The 24954-nt window shown below is 39.2% G+C and overlaps 1 protein-coding gene across 1 annotated transcript; it reads right to left on the reverse strand.

The window, feature by feature from the left end:
- Positions 1–1545: 1545 nt before the first annotated feature.
- LOC104218521 (uncharacterized) lies at positions 1546–2220 on the reverse strand. The gene has a single exon (XM_009769040.2). It carries the CDS (start codon positions 2218–2220, stop codon positions 1546–1548), a length of 675 nt encoding a protein of 224 aa, XP_009767342.2.
- Between the last annotated feature and the right edge of the window lie 22734 nt (positions 2221–24954).

Below are 24954 nucleotides of genomic sequence, written 5' to 3' on the forward strand. Positions count from 1 at the left end.
TCTAGATTATGATATGTTACGAAAGACTATCCATACGCGAGCGTATCCTCTTGAAAATATTGTCCTATTGATGTCGACCTCCTGTGATGCTTCTGACAACACAATTGGTTGTTGTCGCCACTGCGTCCTAATTCAAACTAATGCATTACAAGGCTTTTCCTAAGGTTATGACCGAACGGAATCAGGTCTGAACGTAGTTCGTGGATTATGATAAAATATGATAAAGATGACCGAGCATGACTCAGTTAGTCTACATATCCAAATGGAATCAGGTCAAAGTGTAGATCCATTACAACAGGTGCAAAATGATGAGATTAACAATGAAAATGGCCGAGTCTGACTCAGACAGCCTACATATCCAAGTGGAATCAGGCCAGAACATAGTTCAATTACAAAAGACGATTGAATCCGATATGGATTGTCTACATATTCCTTTATGAGGAAATCAAGTTGGCGTAGTTCCTGAGAAACATACAAAAGTGATATTTGGTTTTTCTATTAAAAGAGAAAGAGGGGAGGGAAACCGAACCCTATGTGGTATTTCTATGTATCCCTCCGTGGGAAGTCAGGTTGAACGTAGTTCTATTACATCAAAACCTAACTCTATTTGTCTTCAGACATAATATCTCTTCATTCCGTCTGAGTTGATGGGCTTCGTGGAAGTGACTCTTCCATCCATTTCTGCTAAGATTAGAGCTCTACTCAATAGTGCTCGATGAACCACGTAAGGACTTTACCAGTTTGGTGCGAACTTTTCTTTGGCTTCTTCTTAATGGGGAAAGATTTTCTTCAAAACCAACTGCCTCAGTGTGAATTGGCAAGGCTTCACTCTCTTGTTACATGCGCTGGCCATCCTGTTTTGATATAGCTGACCATTATATACTACATTCATTCTTTTCCTGTCAATGAGCATGAGTTGTTCCTGTCTGACCCGTACCCACTTTGGGCCATCCAATTTTGCTACTTGAATGACCCATAAAGGTGGTATTTCGACCTCTGCGGTTATCACAGCTTTACTGTCGTATATCTACATGTACAACGTTGCCCTAGTTGATGGTCTCATGGTAGTTTGATAACCAATTAAAGTGAAAGGTAGTTTCTCGTGCTATTATCTGTGAGTGTCCACTATCTTCCATAGAATTCTCTTGATATTCTTGTTGGATGCCTCGACTGCCCTATTCATTTGTGGTCTGTATGCTGTGGAATTGTGGTGGATGATTCTGAACTTCTCGCAGATTTCTCTCATGAGGTTGCTGTTGAGGCTAGTAGCATTATTAGTGATGATGGACTCCGATATCCCAAATCTACAAACGATGTTGTATCACACAAAATCTTCCACTACCTTCTTTTTGACGACCTTATAAGTAGATGCCTCGACCCATTTAGTGAAATAGTCGATAGCTACTAAGATGAAATGATGTCCATTTGATGCAGCGGCTCTATAGGTCCAATCACATACATACCCCAAGCGGCGAATGGCCAGGTTGAACCCATTACGTTTAACTCATTCGACGGAACCTGGATGAAATCCTCGTGAATCTTGCACTAGTGACACTTTTGCACATAGCGGATACTATCAATTTCCATAGTCATCCAAAAGTATCCAGCTCTCAAAATCTTCTTGGCTAATGTGAACCCATTCATATGGGAACTGCATGTTCCTGCATGTATTTCCTCCAATAGTCTGGTTGCCTCAACGGTGTCTACAAATCTCAACAAACCTAAGTCTGTGATCCTCCTATACAGGACTTCCCCGTTGAGGAAAAAGTGATTTGCCAGCGTCTTGAGGGCTCGCTTTTGATCGTTAGTAGCATCCTCTGGGTATTCTCTAGTCACAAGGAACTTTATGATGTCATGATACCCGGGTTTACCATATGGTTCTTCATCTATGTGGAAGAAATACGCATGTTGATTCTTGATCTCTACCTTAATAGGGTCGATGTAGTTCTTATCTGGATGCTGAGTCATAGAAGATAGGGTTGCAAGAGCGTCGACGAACTCATCCTGAATCCTGAGGACGTGTTTGAACTCAATCTTTGTGAACTTCTTGCATAGCTCCTTCACGTAGTACATGTATGAAAGTATATTAACATTCATCGTGGACCATTCTCCTTGGACTTGGTGTATCAACAAATTAGAATCTCCTATGACCAAGAGTTCCTTGACATTCATGTCGACTTCCATTTTGATTCCAATGATGCATGCTTCGTATTCCGACATATTATTAGTACAAGAGAACCTTATTTTTGCCGATACTGGATAGTGCTGTCCAGATTCCGAAATCAAGACTGCAACAATTCTACTCCTTTAAAGTTTGCTGCTCCATCGAAAAATATTCTCGATCTAGGGTATGATTCTACAATATCATCTCCAGCAAATAACACTTCTTCATCAGGGAAATACTTGGTAAGCGGTTCGTAATCCCCATCCACCGTATTCTCAGTGAGGTGGTTGGCTAAAGCTTGTCCTTTGATAGCCTTTTGAGTTATGTACACAATGTCAAATTCGCTAAGGGGAATTTGTCATTTAGCTAGCTTTAAAGTAGGCATCAGCTTCTAGAAGATGTACCTGAGCGAGTCGAGCAAAGATATAAGATGTGTAATGTATGCTAACATGTAATGCCTTAATTTCAGGGCAATCCAAGTCAGAGCACAACATGTGCGTTCTATTAGAGTATACTTAGCCTTGCATGGAATGGGCTTCTCACTTAAGTAGTAGATGGTCAGCTCCCTTTACCCAGTTTCATCATGTTGTCCCAACATGCAGCTGAAGGCATTATCCAATACTGACAAATACAGTAACAATGTTTTCCCTGATTCGGGATGAACCAGCACTGGCGGATTTGATAGATATTCCTTGATTCTGTTGAAGACTTTCTGGCACTCTTCTGTCAATTTTGTGGTAGCATCCTTCTTTAAAAACTTGAAAATGGGTTCACAGATTACCGTGGACTGGGCTATGAAGCGACTGATGTGATTCAACCTACCCAGAAAACTCATGACATCTTTCTTGCTATTTGGTGGTGGTAAGTCCTGAATGACCTTGATTTTTGATGGGTCCAGTTCTATCCCATTTCTGTTTACAATTAAGCCCAACAACTTTCTAGTAGGGACTCCGAACGCGCACTTTGTCGGATTCAACTTCAAAATGTACCTTCGCAGGCGTTCGAAAATTTCTCTCAAGTCGTCCAAGTGCTCAAAACTCTTTCGAGACTTTATGAATCATGTCGTGAAAGAGGGTCATCATGGCCTTCATGTAGTTGGTTCCGACGTTCTTGAGGCAGAACGACATGACCCTATAGCAGGAAACTCCCAAAGGTGTAGTGAAGGCAGTCTTTTCTGCATCTTCCTCGTTCATCAAGATTTGGTGATACCCAGCGAATTAATCTACAAACGACTGCAGTTCATGCTTCGCGCAATTGTCGATAAGGATGTGGATATTTGGCAGAGGGAAATCATCCTTTGGACTAGCTTTGTTGAGATCTCACTAGTCCATACATATTCTGATCTTTCCGTCTTTCTTGCGTACTGGAACGATGTTTGCCAACCAGCTTGGATAGTTGGTGATCCTAACTACATTCGCTTATATCTATTTGGTCACTTCTTCCTTTATTCTCAAACTTAAATCAAGTTTGAATTTTCTGGATTTTTGCTTGACCGACGGCCTAGTAGGATCGGTGGGCAGTCGATGCGAGACAATGTCATTACTTAATCGTGGCATGTCTTCATAGGACCATGCGAGTACATCAATGTATCGTTGGAGGAGCTCAATAAGTTTTTCCTTCTGCTCGGCTCCTAGATGAATGTTGATTTTGGTTTCTATTACGCCTTCTTCACTTCCAAGATTGACCACTTTCGTTTCTTCGAGATTGGGCCTTTTCTAACTCTCCAACTACAAGATCTCCTCTATGAGATTTTCAGGCATCATGCTCTTATCATACTCCTCATAATCTGGGTCATTGCACCTGATGGTTTCATTACATGTCATAATCACTAAATGCGGGTTTTTAGCAGTTTGGTTACTGAAAAGAAAAGCTAAGTATAAATAAAGAGGTGAATGAAGTTGCAATATTTGAGAAAATGATTCTTTATATTTCATCAAATGGGGAACATCTTAAGCATTAAAAAGAGGCAAATGACAAAAAGGTACAGACACGGTGCATGCCTCAATTTACCGTACGCTTTTCAAAAGAAAACTTTTACAGTTCCATACTACCAAGACTCCTGGTAAACCAAAGCCTGACTGGCAGTCCAATTTCGTAGCTCTTCCCCTGGTTCGGCATCCTTGATAGTTGGTGTCTTGATGTCAGTCCCTTTACAGCATTCTTCAATCATATTCACGAACAACTTTCGTATCCCGTCGATAATATAATCTTCAGGTACTGAACTTTGACGCGGACTTGAAAAATGCTCTAGCACAAAAACCTTTTTCCCGAAGCTAATTGTTGGAGCTTTCCCTTTTGGAGAGTGATATCATATGCCAGCCCTTCCCTTCTGTCCATTATGTTCAATTGGCTTTGTGATTCCGTCTGACCTAGCTCCCAGCCCTTCCCTTTTGCCCATTATGTTCAATTAGTTCTGTAATTTCGTCTGACCTGGCTCCTAGCCCTGTTCCTGGCTTGTATCCATATTTCATTATCTCCCTCGTAGCCATCTTGGATCTATACGGCGACTGCATTCCCAGGTTTTTTTAGTTTCTTCTATAGACATGTGATTTTTTACCCTCCCCAAGATTTTTCATATTTTAACACGTAAATATTTAATTTAGGCCTAATATAGCTATTTTAATTAATTTTGATTCTTTTACTTTATTTTATTACAAGAAAATAAAAATTATAAAAAAATAGTTGCATTAATGTGCAGTAGCCATTTTTAATCTTGAAAAATACCAAAAAAATAATTAAAAAATAGTTTATTTTAACGGTCAGTCTTATTTTAATAGTTTATTTTACTTAAGTAGGATTAATAAATAAATAAAGTCGCGTTTTTAATCTCGTTCGCGGCGAAAGAATAAAACTTGGGCTCGAGCAATCCATCTTTAGGCCTAATTTTGGACCTAGCCCATAATTCCTAGGCTCATACCCCTAACATAATCCCTACCCCTATATAATAGTACCCAATACCTAAACACCCTGCAGGAAAAAAACACAGAATCCACCGTTTGTCTTCTTCCAAAATCAAAGAAAACCAAAAAATAAGAAGCAATCTTCTCAAAAGAGAAAATTTGAGCGCTGCTAGCACCCAAGAACGGACAGAAAAAAAGGGGCTGGGGAATGAGAACAGGGAAAAGGAACGGAAAAAAACTTGAGGCTAAGATCTGGAAACAAAAAAAATAACAAAGAAAAAGGATCGAAAAAAAAAGAGAGGGATCTGGGAGATAGAGGGATGAAAACTAGAAGTGAGGCCTTCCTTTCATTTTCTTCTTGATGTTTTCTTTTCAAATGCACGCCCCATTTTCAGTCATGGACAACCACCCAAAGTACCATGAAAATCAACACCAAACACGAAGCCAACAAAAAACAATCCAAACTCAGTAGAGGTGAGTCCGTTCGGGGACATCGATTTCGATCGCCGGTGAGTTCTCTGGCCGTAGTTCAGTCCCAATTTCGGTTCTGTTCGTGTCTCTGTTTGGTCGTCGAGTTTCGCCCTTGTACACCAGTTGATTCTTAATAAAAGAAGGCTTCTACTCCTTAAAGCTGTTTGGAGGTGTAATTTGCTCGGGTGTTTCTGCTGATTTTCGCTGATGCTTTAAGCTGGGTTTTGAGTTCAACTTTTGGCTCAAATCTATGTTTAAAAACTGTTGTTCTCGCTGTTGCTGATGGGCTCCGAGATTTTTTGTTGAATACACTGTCTGAGACTTATTCGCTACTCGATTTTGCCCGATTTAGTTGATGTAATTGCTGAGGTTCGTTAATTAAAAGACTATATCAGGTTCATTTTTACCTCTCTCCCTTATCACAGTAATTTTATATCACTTGAGTTGATGATTGTTCATTTTTTACTGTGATTCTTTGTTGTGTATTTTTCTTGTGTTAGATGTGTTTTAAAGCTAAACATCTCGGATGGAAATTGCAGTAGTGGTGCATGTCTTTTTGTGTTAATTGTCGTACAGATATAGTATTGCGTTTGATATTGGGTACGAATAGATCACAAGTTGTTGAATATTTATGTGTATTGTCATTTGTGCAACTCGTGTGAATTAGCCGTTTGGTATTGCTATTGCGAGAAAGCTGGTTCATTGATGAGAGGTCATATCATATGTTGTGTTATGCCATCAACTGTTTGTGCGTAAGTGTTGATTTATGCATGTTTAATTTGCTAGTTTGAATTTATGCAGTAACCGGTCAGATTTGAAAAGCTCATATGAGGTTTGGATTCAATTTGATGTCTATGAACAACTACTGTGCGTTTTTATTTGTTATTGTGAACGAAGATTAGTAAATCCAAAAAGGTCTCTTCTGATTTATGCTTCAAATAGCACCGAGTATATGAGTTTCCTTGCCTCGATTCATTCATTTGTTTTCTTGGGAGATATGTACCTTTTTATGAATTCCTTTGAAATTAATATGGCCGTAAGTTTAGTTTGGCTAATTTCGAGTAATAAAACCTTTTGAAACAATTAAGGCGCGTCATGCCAAATAAAATCTCAAAACTCATGGCCCTCACTTAATTAATTGTAACCCTTTAGAAATCGAGGTGTGTCATTTAGTTGAATTTTCCATGGCCCTCGCAAACCTGAAAGTGCGTAGTTGCTTTAGGCGCGCAATTTAAATTAATTTCCTTAAACTCGGGTGTGCATTTCATGTGACCCAACTCCAATTCTCACAACGTTAAATAAAATGTGACGTGGACCGCAGGTGCATTTCATGTGGCGTGACTCAAGGTGTGTTTTAAATAACGTTGAATCTTCCTAAAAATAATTAAAACCTGTTAATATGTTAACAAATTGAACCATAGGCTAAAACATGTATTAAAATCAGATAATAGGCCAATTGTAATAGTTTAAGCGACTGTGCTAGAACCACGGAATCCGGGGGTGCCTAACACCTTCCCTCGGGTTAACAAAATTCCTTACTTAGAATTTATGGTTCGCAGACTTCAAAAGGAAAGTCAAATTTCCTCGATTTGGGATTTAAAATAAACCGATGACTTGGGACACCATAAATTATTTCAAGTGACGACTCTGAAATAAATAAATAATCACATTTCGAATAATGTCACTTTAAGTTGGAAAAAACTCTCTTATACTCCCTTTCTGGGGTAGGTAAAAAGGAGGTGTGACATCTTCCATCTTGGTAGTCTGCATGATTTCCACCACATGGAAAACAACTCTGTCTAGCCCTTTAATGAATGGAACAACATACTCCAAATAAGCAGAGTGACCCCACTCGCCATGATCCACAATCTCCTGACATCCCCACTCAAAATTCATGCATTGGTGCAAAGTGGATGGGATGGTCCCCACCATATGTATTCAAGGCCTTCCCAACAACAAGTTATACGAAGAAGAGATGTCCATTATTTGAAATAATATGGGAAAATTGATCTGCCCGATCTGCAAGGCCAAATAAATTTCTCCAATAACATCTTTTTGCAAACCATCAAAGGCCCTCATCCTCACGTGGCTTTCCTTGACTTCCCTCAAATGAATTCCTAACTCCCGTAGGATGTAGAGCAGACAAATGTTGACTCCTGACCCTCCATTGACCAACACTTGGGACACCACTTTGTCCCCGCTTTTGACAGTGATATGAAGAGCCTTGTTGTTACTTGCTCCTTAGACATGAAGTTCGTTTCTTCTGAAAGTGATCATGTTTGCTTCGACTATTTTCCCGATTGTCGCTGCTAGCGCTTCACAAGTGGTGATACTTGGTCCGCTTACCCCACTTAGTAATTTCAACAAGGCATCCTTATGACTGTCAGAACTCATTAATAGATCCATGATTGATATCTATGTTGGAATTTTCTTCAGCTGTTCCTCCATGGAATACTTTTTTACTTGACATTCTCTTCCAAAACTCGGTGGCTTCTGGGTCTGTTGTGTTCCTTCTTTGAATTTTCTTCCTTCCCGGGTTTCCTCGATTGACATCTTCAGGAGCATAGCATCTCCCATACCTAGTAATACCATGTGTTGCAGCAGAGTCTATCATTTTGGCCTTTCCCTTTTGCTGGTCCGTCCATAGGATGATTTTGTATTCTTGACATTCTTTGTCTCCTATAGCTACGACAAGTTGTTGCTGATAAGTTTGAACCATCTTGTAGGCCTCAGTCTTACTATAATGATCATAACCATTTGAGGAGGGATCCCGGTGGCTTCTGCTTTCCTATAGTGACAATTGTTCCCTTTAGGTCATACTCTTCATCCAATGTGATCATGTTAGCTCTCTGGTTTCAATCTCATTTTTCAACTTAAAACAATCTTCAATATCATGCCCAGTTATATTGGAATGGTACACGTATCTTTTAGTGGCATCAAAATACTTGGAGGGATGTTCCCCTTCCTTCAACTAGGTGTATCAATTCTGCTCTTCTAATTCTCTCGATCAATTGGGCCAGAGGCACAACAATTGGGGTATAATTTTTAGGACCCTTCTCCTCAAAATTTTGACGAGGGCGTGGTGCATAAGCAGGTCAGTTTTGGTGTGTAGTGGTTTGGACAGGAGCATATAGTCGTTGTGGGTTTTGGTTGTTGTTGGCTTGAAGGGGGTTGTATCGTGGTTGAGGGTGGTAATATGGCTAGGTGTTATAGATTGGAGCGTAAGTGGGTGGTGGCGAATGGTTGTTTGGGGAATAGGAAGGGCTTCCGTGATGTGAGTTGGGTTGGTAGTAAGGGACGACTGCTGAGACCTCCTCTTTCTTCTTCTTTCCACTACCGATCGGCCCTGATTGGATGGCCTTGATGGATGCTTGCAGTGCTGCCATGGATCGTACATTCTCATATTTTATACCCTCTTGTAAGAAATCTCCCATCTTGACCAGCTCTAGGAATTTCTGTCCCATCATTCCCATCATCTTTTCGAAGTATATTCCCTCCTAGGCTCTGATGAAATATTTAGTTAGTTCACTGTCGTCCATAGGAGGTTGCACCCTGTCAGCCTCTAACCTCCACCGACGTGCATATTCTTGGAATGACTCGGATGGTTTTTTCTACAGGTTCACTAGTGTGAATCGATCGAGCGTGATATCTGTGTTGAATCGAAAAGGATTCATGAAGTCCTCCGTCATATCTTGCTAAATTCTACAATTTTGCAGATCTTGTCGAGTATACCAGGTGAGTGTATGTACGGTGAAATTGGGGGGTCTCATTTCTCATCATCGAGGCACCTTAGTAGACCATCTCGAAGTCTCGAGGCTACAAGGTCATGGTCGAGTTTTCCTCTCTCGAGGTTTGTCGACGCCCGACCCTGGGATAGTGTCGATCATGGCTATGGTATAAATAGGGAGTTCTTAAAGCATGTGTCTAGGACTGACAGAGCCTAGCGAGCTACTCTAAACCTGCATCAGGGTGTTATCTAGTTGTCCCATCTCCACTTCTTTGTCATTAATGTATTTTGTACTATGTTGGAATTCCCCTCCTATATAAAGGGGATCCTTATCATTTTATAGGGCTCTGCTGCTCCAATTTCTCCACACAAAATATACAAGAACATTCTATTTTGCTCTCTAACATATTCTCTTGACATTATTGCTCTCATTTATTTTCTTCATTATTGTTCATCATTTACTGCTTATATTGGCCATAAAGAGCCTTCGTTAATTTATTATAGTTGTTAGCCATATTCCGACCCCCCTCGATAGCTCCCTGCCAAGCTTTGAATTGACCTCGAGGCCCCGATAATTGGCCCAATGGTTTGATTACCGCTCTATCATTAACTTTTATTTCGTTTCTAAGTCTCACGTACGTAGTATCGACTGCTTAACAAACTAGCATAAAAATAGATCACGTATTTTTAGAGTCCAATCAACAAATTTAATTGTTATTACCATTTTTCCGGTAAACAGTTTGGCGGCCACCGTGGGGCTAAAAATAATAGTGATTATTTGCTTGCTTGTTTCGTCACACAACGCAAGTTATCTTTTCTTGTCCAAGATCTTCGATTTTGGGTCAAAATGTCTAACTCTGCGAATGGGGGCGAAAATAACAATCTTGAGGACCACGGAGAAAACGGTGTGGACGTTCCAAGTGTTGGTGTGCCACCACAAAACCCTGAGAATGCGCCAGAACTAATCCCCATAGACGCGGTCTCACGCGATGCCCAACGGGTCGATATAAGCTCGCATACCGATAGGAGCGTGCATTAAGGAGATCCACAAGAAGCTCAGAAAACTCCGACCAAGGAGGAGCGTGAGGTTAGCCTACATGTTATTTTTGAAATGTTTCACGCACAACAGCTAGATATTTCTCAGCTGCAAATTCACCAGAAAACTCCCAGCACGATAGCATCGGGGACAACTCCCCCAGCCGAACAGGTACCGGAGAGATCGAGCAATAACGGGTCGATGACCGATCCCGCCATTGTAAAAATGCTCGAGGACCTCACATGAGGGATCGAATCGGGCGAGAAAATGATAGAAGCCAACGACAATGTCACGACCCAAATCGATGGGCCGCAATGGGTGCCTGAGTCCTACCTGTCAAACACCCCTAAGCATGCGTCTAAGATACGAGCCTGAATAACATCTGTTGAGTTACAAAAATATCATACAAGAAGGAAACTTGCCTTCAAGTCATATGTACGTATACAGGCAGAATACAGTGGACGAGCCGGCAAGACTACTATAAACAAGTATACATCCAAAACTGAAAGTCGTTAAGGCCACATACAACCCAACTAGACATGTTATCTACAGACCTCTAATGGAAAAATAATTGTACAAAGATGGGATTGAGCCATGTCATACCTATATATATATATATATATATATATATATATACACACACACAAATGTATCGTACCAAACTCAAAAGTAGCTCCGAATCAAGTGGAGCACGCAAATTCTCGCTGATCAGGGATCCTAAGAAGGGGGATCGTCAGCTTGCCTACCTGCACCTGTTCCCGAAATTATTTGAACGAATCTGCTTTTGTGGAATATGGACGAAATTCTGCTTTGAAATTCTCAAAATACAAAAACAAAATTGGTAGCTCTTTGAAATTGAAACATTGGCTTCTTTTGAAATTTCAGTCAAAATTCTTGAATCGGTAAACGAAAGGATTCTGCTTTTCACGTTTTGGTTTAAGAACCAAAGACAAAATGTAAAATGGTTGTTTGATCTTGAATGAAGGAATTTATTTTGCTCTCTAATGTATATGACTAATATCACTAAGACTTAAATGAGTTAATAAGACTAATATGACTAACACTTGAATGAGTTACACGTTTCCTCCCTAAGCATATATGACCAATTGGTCATATATTTGAATAGTCTGTCTATTGCCACGTGGGGGTGGGGGTGGAGGTGGAGAGTGAGGTTGAGATTATAAATTTTTACCCACTTATTAGTTAACTGGGTAATGTCCTGTTACCCGGTAATTAATTAATTACCCGCATAATTTAAAAATTACCACAAATTATTTAAAATTCTATTTATTTTTAAAATACTTCATATATACTTTATATATTATACTACCGTGGTCATATGGTACCTTGCATGGTACTAGTTCATAATTATCGGGTATTATTGCTGGACCCGTGTTTTTATTCCAAATTGGCCACTTTTAACGAAACTCATTTTCTTTAATCCATGTACCCCTTTATCCTTCATAACACTTATTTATCGCTTGTTATAAATAGCGTAAGTACGTTAACGTCAAGATGATATTATCCCCGAGTCTACGTCGGTTAACTGAAAATAAAATTTTACTGTAAGAAAACACGAGATGTATCATCCTTCCCCCTTAGAAATATTCGTCCTCGAATGTTTAACTCTCTGGGATTTATATAACCTTGGTAGAGTCACCTTTGTAACAACGCTACTACCAACTTTTCTTGTAGAAACCCAGTAATTTAACGCCATATAGGATCACAATCATTAATAACGATGATGGCCTCACACGATCAATAACAATATCTAGCACAAGAATTCGTACACGCACCTTGAGGTTATGATGTCTCAGTCAGACCCTTCTCTGGAGGAGGAAATAAGTAGGGATATCTAAACTTCATGTTTTCCTCGGCCTCCCAAGTCATTTCTTCCACATTGTTGTTTCCCCGAAGTACTTTCACGGAGGCTACCTACGTATTCTGCAGCTTGCGGATTTGTCAGTCTAGGATAGGAACCGGAACTTCCTCGTATGATATGTCTTCTGTAATCTGTACATCGTTCATGGGCACCACTCGGGTAGGATCGCCCAGATACATGAAAAATCGGATGGACAGACTATTATTCCGAGGGCAATTCTAACTCGTAAACTACTTGGCCCACTCTCTGAATAATCCTATAAGGCCCAATATACCGTGGCATAAGTTTGCCTTTCTTGCCAAATCTCATCCCACCCTTCATCGATGACACCTTTAAGAACACCCAGTCATCAACCCCGAACTCTAAATCTCGTCGCCGCACGTCAGAATATGACTTCTGATGACTCTGAGCTCTCAATAGTCTATCCCGAATCAACTTTACTTTTTCTATGGCTTGCTAAACTAGGTCTGGCCCATGTAATCCAGATTCTCCAACATCGAACCACCCTATAGGCGATCTACATTTCTGTCCATAAAGAGCTTCGTATGGAGCCATCCGAATACTGGAATGGTAGCTGTTATTATATACGAACTCAATAAGTGGAAGATGATCATCCCAGCTACCGTTGAAGTCTATTACACAAGCTCATAACATATCCTCCAGTTTTTGAATAGTACGCTAAGCCTGTCAATCTGTCTGGGGATGAAATGTCGTACTAAGACTTACTTTAGTCCCCAATCCTTTTTGGAAGGACCTCCAAAAGTTAGCTGTAAATTGAGCTCCTCTATCCGAGATAATAGATACAGGGACACCATGCAGTCGTACTATCTCTTTAATATAAAGCCTTGCATAATCCTCTAAGGAATATGTAGTTCTAACGGGCAGAAAATGGGCTAACTTTGTAAGCCTATCAACAATCACCCATATCGAATCGAACTTAGGTAAGCCTATGATAAAGTTTATATTGACTATTTCCCATTTCCAAGTCGGAATCTCCATATCCTGCAATAATCCACCGGGTTTTTGATGCTCAATCTTAACCTGCTGACAGTCAGGACACTAGGCAACAAATTCTGCTATATCCTTTTTCATTCCATCCCACCAATACACTTCCCTGATATCATGATACATCTTTGTTGCTCCTAGATGAATAGAATAACGAGAATAGTGAGTTTCTCCCGTAACCTGCCAACGCAACCCTGCAACATTAGGCACACATAATTGCCATTGATATCTGAGGACCCCATCTTCTGTAATTTCAAATGGTGTCTTCTCCTTTTGAAGGGTGGTATCCCTATAATGAACTAACACAGGATCCTCGTACTAGCATTCCTGACATTGTCGTATCCTGAACAGTAATTCTAATGTCACCTGAGTCCAGTAACCGAACTCCAAGACTAGCTAGCTAATGAACCTCATGGGCTATTCCCCTCTTTTCTGGCTATAAATACGACAGGCTACCCATAGATCTATGGCTAAGGGCGTCGGCTATTACGTTCACCTTCCCCGAATGGTATAAAATATTAACGTCATAGTCTTTAAGTAGCTCCAACCATCTCCTTTGACGAAGATTCAATTCCTTTTGCTTGAAGATATACTGGAGGCTCTTATGATCCGTATAGATATCAACATGAACGCCATACAAGTAGTGCCTCCACATCTTTAGTGCATGAATCACCGCGGCTAACTCTAAATTGTGGGTCAGGTAGCTCTTCTCATTCTTTCTTAGTTGTCTAGAAGTATAAGCAACAACCTTACCATGTTGCATCAACACACAACCCAATATTATTCCTAAAGTGTCACAATAGATAACGTAACCATTAGTCCCTTCTGGAAATGTTAGAACCGGTGCTGAAGTTAATCTATCCTTTAAGGCCTGGAAAACTCTATTCGCAAGCGTCAGTCTATTGAAACCTAGCTCCCTTCTGAGTTAACTTACATGGTTATCCTAATCTTGTACAATTCAGGAAATTTCCCTCTTCGGAGGCCCAAACTTCATCTTTTATCCCTCACAATTGTGCCCTTATCCCACTATTAAGGCAACATTTCATCTATTCTAAACGTTACTAGTCTTAGACTCTTTGAGTTTATTCGGGCTATATTGAGCCTTCTATAACTTAGAGAAACCATCAGCTCTCTTATGAACTTATTCCCAAGGACAGTTACAGAGTTCAGCCAGAATTCACATTTAGAAAATTTCGCATACAACTTCCCTTCTTCTAAAACTCTAAGCACAGTACACAAATGACCAGCATGCTCATCCTCTGAACGACAATACACCAATATATCATCAATAAATACAATTACGAATAGATCTAAGAAAGGCCTGAACACATGGTTCATCAAATCCATGAATATTGCTAGGGCATTGGTTAGACCGAACGACATAACCCGAAATTCAAAGTGCCCATATCTAGTCCTGAATATTGTCTTCGAAATATCTTCCTCCTTAACCCTTACCTGATGGTACCCGATCCTTAAGTCTATCTTTGAAAAACACTTGGCACCTTGTAACTGGTCAAATAAATCCTCAATCCTTGGGAGCGGGTACTTATTATTGATCGTCACCTTATTCAACTGCCTATAATTAATACACACTCATAAGGGACCATCTTTCTTCTTCACAAACTAAACAGGTGCTCCCTACGGTGACGTACTATTTCTGATAAAGCCTTTTTCAAGTAAGTCCTTTAGTTGTTTCTTTAACTCTTTCAACTCTGCGGGGGCCATTCTATACGAAGGAATAGATATTGGGTGAGTATCTGGTAGTCGGTCAATGGTAAACTCAATTTCTTGCTCTAGCGAAAGACCCGAAAGTTCATTGGGAAAAACATCGGAAAACTCACTAACCACTGGGATGGATTGAATGGTTGGTGACTCTACTACCGTATCCTGAACCCAAACTAAGTGATAAATACAACACTTACTGATCATCTTCCTTGCCTTGAGATAAGAAATAAATATGCATTTCGGCAATGCCGTATTACCTTCCCTCTCCAAAATAGGCTCCCCTGGAAATTGAAATCGGCCTATCTTTGATCTACACTTGATGTTAGCATAACAAAAGTTCAACCAATCCATACCCATTATAATATCAAGTTCTACCCAACTGAACACCGCGTACCTTGTCCTTGTTTATTATCAAATCTATCACGGGCCATTTCGGGCCATATTCATATATATAGGTAACAATATTAAAACTTAACTTGCATAACTAATTTAGAAAAAGGTTTATATACATAGGGGTCGACTAGGCCGTAGACAAATCATACCCAAAACTATATACAGGATACTATCTGCAAAACCTCTAAATAGGCATAACCATAATATATACAAGTCGGTACGGGGCTCCCTACATTCTCATAAAACAACCAAACACATTTAGAACCCTGACTTGGTAATATTCCAAGAAGAGGTGGAACTCACCAAACAAAAACTGACACTTGGAGGAAGTCTATAGTATAGGCTCCTTGCCTCGTCCTATATAAGAACCTCGATCGGACACACTTCGAAGCGGAATCTTCATGTCCTTATCAGTTACCTTCCTCCTCTTGGCCCGACTACTATCTTCTTCCTCTATGTATCCCATAACATACACCGGCGAACCTTGATTGACGGACTCCCAAGACTGTGGACTATCCGGAATCTCAGAAGAGCTGGTGTCTACAAATACCTTGACATAATTTTGAGCCTGAGGGAATCCCGGCTGTGCCAATCCATGCACTACTCCCCTCATACCCTAATCAACGGGCTGTGAAACTAAGGGCCTTGGTGAGGTCGGAACTCCTCTCACCCCATCTACTGCCGGAGTGGTCGAAACAGCTCGAACATAAGACTCATATGGATCCTCGGATAGATCCTCCTCAATAGAACCCATGATCTTCGATGGGTCTGAATCCATAGTATAACTTATCTCTCTTTCTAACACCTTCGTAGCCTTCTGACCCGTGCTAACGGCTGTAGTCTTTGGAGGCATTGCTGAAAACGTAACGCATCGTTAGGAACATGAATGCTTATATCGCACGATCTAAGATAAGACGAGAGGATAACATCATATATTTCCTATAGCCTCCTATATATAAGTGTGGTGCACGACACACCCATAAACAAGACTCTACTAGACACAGTCTGTAGACAACCCTAAGACAAAACTGCTCTGATACCATTTTTGTCACGACCCAAACTGACGGGCCTCGATGGGTGCCTGAGTCCTACCTGTCAAACACTCATAAGCATGCGTCTAAGATACAAGCCTGGGTAACATCTGTTGAGTTACGAAAATATCATACGAGAAGGAAACCTGCCTTCAAGGCATATATACGTATATATGCAGAATACAATGGACGAGCCGGCAAGGCTGCTATAGACAAGTATAGCTCCAAAAACAAATCCGTCAAAACCACATACAACCCAACTAGATATACTGTCTACAGACCTCTAATGGAAACATAACTGTACAAAGACGGGACTGAGCCACGTCACACTCATATATATATATATACACAAACGTATCGAACCAAACTCAAAAGCAGCTTCGGATCAAGTGGAGCACACCAATTCTCGCTGATCAGGGATCCTAAGAAGGGGACCGTCAGCTTGCCTACTTGCACCTGTTCCTGAAATTATTTGAACGAATCTGCTTCTGCGAAATATGGACAAAATTCTGCTTTGAAATTCTTGAAATTGAGAAACAAAATTGGTAGCTCTTTGAAATTGAAATATTGGCTTCTTTTGAAATTTCAGTCGAAATTCTTGAATTGGTGAACGAAAGGATTCTACTTTTCACGTTTTGTTTTAAGAACCAAAGACAGAATGTAAAATGGTTGTTTGATCTTGAATGAAGGAATTTATTTTGCTCTCTTTTGTATATGACTATTATGACTAAGACCTAAATGAGTTAATATGACTAAGACTTGAATGAGTTACACGTTTCCTCCACTAAGCATATATGACCGATTGGTCATATATTTGAATTGTCTGTCTATTGCCACGTGGGAAGGGTGGGGTGGAGATTATAAATTTTTATCCACTTATTAGTTAACTGGGTAATGTTTTGTTACCCGGTAATTAATAAATTACGTGCATAATTTAAAAATTATCACAAATTACTTAAAATTCTATTTATTGTTAAAATACTTCATATAGACTTTATATATTATACTACCGTGGTCATATGGTACCTTACATGGTACTAGTTCATAATTATTGGGTATTATCGCTCGACCGGTATTTTTATTCCAAATTGGCCACTTTTAACGAAACTCGTTTTCTTTAATCCGTGTACCCTTTATCCTTCATAACACTTATTTATCGCTTGTTATAAATAGCATAAGTACGTTAACGTCAAGATGATCTCATCCCCGAGTCTACGTCAGTTAACTAAAAATGAAATTTTACCGTACGAAAATGCGAGATGTAACAAACAAGAAGGTCGAGACCTACATCTCCAGAATTGACCAAATTCCGGGTGCACCTTGTCACACCTCCTTTTACTACCCCGAGATGGGTATTAAGGGAGTTTTTCCAATTAAAGTTACTAAAATCGAAACGGGATTATTTATTCAAATTCAAAGTCTCCACTTGGGATAATTTATGGTATCCCAAGTCACCGGTTTAAAATCCCGAATCGAGGAAGTTTGACTCTTATTTATGGTCTGCGAACATAGAAATTTGGGTAAGAATTTTTGTTAATCTAGGAGAAGGTGTTAGGCATTCCCGGGTTTTGTGGTTTTAGCATGGTCGCTTTGATCATACTTGGCTTAATCAAATTGTCAAATTACTCATTTTTGAACCTATGTACATTTCACTCTTTTAATTAAGAAATTATCTTGAAATGAGTCATGTGCACGTGTACCCATTTGTTTGGCGCGTCAAAAATTCTATCACGCGTACGTGTCCACAATTAATAATGTTTTATTATTATTAAGATAAGAATGTTTAATCAAAACTGCGCGAACGCATACTCTGATTTTGTTTTTAAAATCGTAATTATGTCACGCGAATGTGTACACAATCAAAATGATGTATTAAATCGTGCCTAAAGTATTTTCTACGAATATTCATGGTTATTTCTTTCTAAATTTGAGATTATTGTAAGGAAATGAGCTACTGATATGAAATTGTTGAAGTATTTTTGTATAGAGTAAATACATAATAAACGCTAGCTTATTTTTTGTAGTATCTAAGTCCAAACCCCCGTAACTATTAGCTTATTAGATCAAAAGGCCAAAACTATCATCAATTTCACATTACTAATATATGTCCCAACCAACGTAATTATCATCTTTATTAATATTTCTAAATTCTAACTTTCATATCATATATCTAATAATAATCAAATCAAGATCATATGTTTATAAAATAAAGAAAGAAAGAAAGAAAAAAAAATGTCCACATGCCTAATTGGGTGAAGCTTAACCCAAATCCCTTCATTCATTCATCAGACATCAACAAACTTATTTTTATTAACTAAGAGGAAGAACTCACAAGTTAATTTGCTAACTTATATTCCCTAATTAAATTAAAGCAAACAGCAAATTCCAAAGAGCTTTGTAGTTATGTATATATAAGGAAATATTATTATTACTTTCAAAAATGGTCTCCAGAAACATTAATACTTACTCAAGCTTTCACAGATCTAAGCTAATGAAAAGATAAAACTAAAAAAAAAAAAAAATTGATGCCATATTTTAAATTCAGTAAAGGATAAACATCAACAAGAAAGAAAGAAAAAGACTTTAATCTTAACACGAATGATGTCAGCACAATAGCAAGCTCAAATAACTAAAAGTATGCCTTTAATTGCACATAGTAATGAATAGTAAATAAACCAAACTTTGCAAATAAAGCTAAGTAAAGCAACGGACCTTTGAAAGCTGATTTTTTTATAATAATTTCTGTCAATGCGACGTACAACCAAATCTGGCGACTACGATCTACCGGAGCGAAAATCAAAGCAAACATATGGACGGAGTGAAACCCGATGATGGTAACCTCTACGATGACCCCTATATCATGGCATCAAATAACCAGAAATTCCAAAATGATTTTCTGAAAAATTGGATGGAATTAACTTTCTGTTGCTGTTTTTTCGTCAATGCAACAACATGAAGAGACAGGAGAAGAGAGACGGGGTGGTAGGGACGACTGGCTACAGTAGGCTACTAGCCAACTAGTGATGAAGTCCGGCAGTGGCAGTGGCGCCGAAAATCGACCAAAGGAGAAACTCCAACACTTAAAGGGGTGAAAGGCCGTTCTTTCAATTTTTGGAAAATAAAAGCTTGGCTCTTGTCTCTTGGTTCAGAGACCAATGACGATGGATAATTCCCTTTGTTTTTGGGAAGGTGCCGCTGCTCGTCTTTTTTTAGGGAGGGGTCTGATTATGATCTATCCTCTATTAGGTCTAGGATGTGTATATTTATGGGAAGGGGTCTAGGGTTAAGGATGGGATAATGAGCTAAGGGTAATTGGGCTTGGATTTAAGAAATTGGGTTGGACCATGCCTTTTGGGTTTGAATTTAGGCTAAGAAGACCAAATAATACAATGTATCTATAAAGTGTACAAATCACTATTAAATAAAATAAAATAATATAAGACCAAATACTAAAAGTGAAACTATTTTTGCATATATTTTTTAATTTTATGTAAAGTAGATAAACTAAAAGTAACTAAATAAAACATCGATTAGCTAAATAAAAGAAAATATTTTTGTAATTTTTATTTTTGTGACAAAATAAAGTAAAGGGTCAAAACTAGTTGAAATAACTATATTAGACTTAAACTAAATATTTAACACTAAAATGTGTAAAATCTTGGGGAGGGTCAAAAATCACATGTCTACAGCTGCCTCTTTTTAATTGGAAATACGAAGTATTTTCAAACAAAGAACGACTACACAGGTTTTTTGACCCAACCCTTATTTAGGGAGACCAAAAACTAAAAGAAAGGAGAATGTGACTGAGCCCTGGTATCTGAGCTGCCTACATATCCTTGGCTATAAAGGAATCAGGCCACATGTAGTTCAAAAGTAGAAACAATGATGGAGTATACTCAGGTGGAGAGCCGGTCGAGGTATTGTTCTGTCGAGATTCCGGTCCACGGTCCTGTTATTACATCAGAAATCAAAAAAATGAAAAAGACTAGCTAAGCCTGTCAACTACGAGTTACAAGGTTCCTATCTATAAGTCTTCTGAAGCTTGATCTTGAGTCTTGAATAGTTCTTCATGCAGACTTTAGATTTGAACCTTGGCGCTTGTTAGCTGCAGGTACTAGCTCGTTCTTCTTCAGCTTTTAGGATCAAGAGCGGACATGTAGTGCTTGTGACTTCAACCACGTCTTGAGCAGTTCACATCTTTCTCTGCTTCTGTATTTTGGATTCACTTCTCTCTTTTTTTTCTTTTTCCCCCTTTTATTTTATATTCTGGATTGAGACTACTTCTATTGGTCATCTCAGACTGTTGACCCGCATTCTTGCCGCGAGATTCTGCTACTTCTAACTTGAATTGAACTCTGAAATGACTTCCCTTGTACTCCAGGTAGGCGCCTGATTGCCAAAATTTGAACTGTATTCCCTTGTTCTCCAGGTGGGCGCCTGATTTCCAAAACTTGAACTGTATTCCCTTGTTCTCCATGTGGGCGTCTGATTGCCAAAACTTGAATTGAATTCTCTTATAATCCAGGTGGGCGCCTTGATTGTCAAAACTTGAACTGTATTCCCTTGTTCTCCAACTAGGCGCCTGATTGCCAAAAACATGAACTGTCTTCCCTTGTTCTCTAGGTGGGCGCCTGATTGCCAAAAACTTGAACTGTATTCCCTTATTCTCTAGGTGGGCGTCTGATTGCCAAAATTTGAACTGTATTCCCTTGTTCTCCGGGTGGGCGCCTGATTGCCAAAACTTGAATTGTATTCCCTTGTTCTCCAGGTGAGCGCCTGATTGCCAAAGACTTGATCTGTATTCCCTTGTTCTCCAGGTAGGTGCCTGATTGCCAAAAACTTGAACTGTATTCCCTTGTTCTCCAAGTGGGCGCCTGATTGCCAAAACTTGAACTGTATTCCCTTGTTCTCCAGGTGGACATGCCTGATTTTCAAAACTTGAACTATATTCCCTTGTTCTTTAGGTGGGCGCTTGATTGTCGAAACTTGAACTGTATTCCCTTGTTTTCCAGGTGGGTGCCTGACATTAAAACAAAACAGACAAAATAAAAGAAACTTTTCTGCCCTAGTTGGGTATCTGGGCACATTTGTGAGTGCTAATCAAATCATGTTATCCAAAAGAGCTCTAAGAACATAAAAGCTAAATCCCATTATCCAGGAGGACCCTGAAAATTTCAAGATACATCTCAGCTTAAGAGTGAAAACTTTAAAACTAAATTATATTTCCTAAAGGTAGAACTTATGCCAAATCCTGTTATCTATGAAGGTCTTGAAATTTAACTAGGTCTCATTATCCAGGAGGGTCCTAAGAACTTTTAAAATTAAATCCCATTATCCATGAGGGCCCTGAAAATTTTAAATTAAATCTCATTATCCAGGAGGGTCCTGAAAAGCAGAGAGTGAACTTACCTGAGCCATGCTCGCTTCCTGGAGGATCTTTGCAGAACGAACAAAATTCCTTGCCCCTGAACCATGCTTTCCTCATGGAGGGTTCCTGTAGATCGAACAAATTTTCTTTCCCCTTCTCAAACCACCTTTGTGCTGACAAAATTTGGGCACGACACTTACAAAATTTAAGCTTCCAAGCTTTGATTTGGACATAGTCTTCGTCCCTGTTTCAAACGAAGAAAACCGTGAGTTTATAAATGTGGTGGTTGGTTTTTGGCCTTGACTTTGAGGGTGATTGCTCCTTCACTTCCCATGATAACTTTGATTTCAACTCGAAAGACCTTGCTTGTTTATTGACTAACCACTTTCTCTGTCCCCCTTATCATAGAAAATACCTCTGATCCGTTCAAACCCAACATCCTCTATCTGTTGCATTTTGCTCATGAATTGACATTTACCGAACCTTTGTATTTCACATGAATCCCAAAGCATGTTGATTGTTACCAACTCAAAGCGCTTGCTTTTCTTTCCTGACTTATACCATTTTGATGTGCTAGCCAGTTCTCGTTTTGTACAATTGGAAAGCTGGTGGCAAATTTGAAGTCATTTCTCACTTGTTCTGACCAAACAGACTTAGAAAGAGGAAGTAAACAAGATAAAAGGAACAGAGTAAAGGAAAATGGAAAGAGATGATTCCTATTAAGAAAACTACAAAGTAGAAATTATCAGATGTGGAATGACCATGGCATGCACCTTTGGATTAAGTGGCCTAACCTGTCAAGCAAATCTAATATTCAACTATTGTTGTACCTCTAAACTGTGAAACTAGGCTTCAATGCTCTAATTATCCAATCTGATTCACGATCCTTATTCGACTTGTAGTGCCCAAAGGGTTTTCCCCATCAAGCCTCTCTCATTTTGTTCTTTCTCTCAACTCACCATCGCCTTATGGTTCCTGTGAAGGTTTTCACCAATAAGACTATCTCATTTTGTTCTTTTCTTCTTATTTCCTCTGATTCTGCAGATGACAAGGCATTAACCATGGTAAAACATCATATACTCTTGGCATGTCTAAACTCAGCACTCTCAAAGATTATCTGGAAGGTCTTTTTGGACTGTAATGTGGCTTTTGGACAGGGTTAGAAAGAAAGGATATCATAAAGGCTCAAAATAACTAAGACAACGGGGCTAATTTATTTACAACTTTTGGAATCCATTCTAAAAACTTTGCCCCAATTTCTAAAATAAGGGAATTTGATTCTTTTTTTTTCTTTACCTTTGGAGTTACTAAGAAAGACTGTCCTACTTTCAACTTCGTGGGATTATGAAATATTTCATTTGATATGACCGAACCGTAAGGCTGCCTACGTATCTTGTGGTGACAAGAATCAGGACAAACGTAGTTCACACAAATACTTTCTTTTTGTTGCTATTTTCCTTTTTCTTTTTCTTTCTTTCTTTTCCTTCTTTTTTTCTTTTTTTCTTTTTTTTATTTTCCCCTTTTTTTCTTTTTTTCTTTATCTCTATTTTTGAATTTTCCTTTTGGAATGAAATTTCTAAAATAAACTTATGGGAACATGAACTTTTTTTTTCGTATGACTCTAACTTGATTCCAAAAGAGGGGAGGTCAAAGAAATCAGTATAGGCTCAAAAGGGTATTCGAATGGTATAAGTGTGTGGGTAGCTGAAAGAGGGCCACCCAATCCCTGAAAATGCCAAGTACAACACATGAAACTTGAAATGAAAAAGGAAGAGCACACACAATATTTTTTTACAGCTTCGGTATTGATATCACTGACACGCTTTCCACTTTTTTTAGTGCCTTGTCAAATACATAACTCTCGTTGGGTAATTTCTTCTTCACAGTGGATACCTTCCGTCAGTTCAGAGCAAACTTCTTTGGCTTTATCTTGTTACTTGAGGTACACTTGAACTCAAAACTGCTCGCTTCAAATTGTTTGGGATCCACCCTCCTTTAACAAATCCTTGTCATCCTATTAACTTCCCAGGTTATCTGCCCCAGTTTAACACAGTCCGGGCTTCAAATGATATTAAAATGTCCAAATCTATACTAATTTAACTCAAATGTCCCTATCATCTTCAAAACTTGTTTCATTGCTTCATGATTAGACTAACTATTATGACCAGGCTAAGAATTATGCGTACATGACATGTCACTAGAGTCAACAGGAAAAGAACTATTAAAGGAAAAGGGAACTAAACAAAAATGACTAGAAATATTAGGAAACAGGAAATTGTATTAGATAGATGGTGAAAGGGGTTGAACAACAAAACAAACAAAACACACTAGGGTTACGACCCTGGAAAAACCTAAATAACACTAAAAGGGGTACTACGACTAAATGAACTAGGCAAAATAAAAGGATAGAAAGGTTTGAGTCATAAGACAATATCTGGATTACAACCCTGAAATAACCCAGAAAATAGAAATGACAACAAAATAAACCACCAGGACTCCTCCCCGGGTAACCAAGAAGGGAGCGTCTTTCCAATTATCAAGCTAGACGTCTTAGCCACTGAGTTCCACATCAATATTACCAATACCATTAACAATATCAATCATATTGACTTCAGTCAGCAAGTTCCCAAGAGAATTCTCATGCTCCCTATCAACACACATCATCCCCACAAAGTGTGCATCATCATGTGCAGGTAAAGGATTATGCGCGATATGCTGGGTGTCACTGTCTTGGATCACAATTATCCCTTCTTGAATCATTCTTTCTATTTCCTTTTTCAAAGCACAAAAAACTTCAATGTTATGACCTTGGAAACTACAGTGGTATATGCACCATACAGTAGGATTAAAACCTTTTTTATATGGGTCTGGCGTATAGCCGAGGAGCGGCTCAATCAGGCCAGAATGTTTTAACTTTTCAAACAAGTTTGTGTAGGATTCTCCGATGGGCGTGAAATTATCCTTTTGCCTTTGTTTCCCTCAATGCCACAGTTTTCTAGGATTGTTGGATGCTCGAAAATGTTGTGAAGGAGCACGAGAATTTTGGGATGCTGGTGCTCGCCGTAGGGAGTGACCTAGTGGTTGGACAAATGGCCGGATGTTGTTCGGAGGATAATACTGGGGTGGATTATGTGGAGTTTGGGGATGTTCATGAGGTCGGTATTGAGGCTGAAAGCATTTAGCAGGAATGCCCACTGGATCCTGTCGTTGGCGAGGCTCAACAACATCTTTTCTATCAATGGGAGGACTGTC

Source organism: Nicotiana sylvestris, chromosome 6 (genome assembly GCF_000393655.2).
Source record: "Nicotiana sylvestris chromosome 6, ASM39365v2, whole genome shotgun sequence".
Lineage (NCBI taxonomy): Eukaryota > Viridiplantae > Streptophyta > Magnoliopsida > Solanales > Solanaceae > Nicotiana > Nicotiana sylvestris.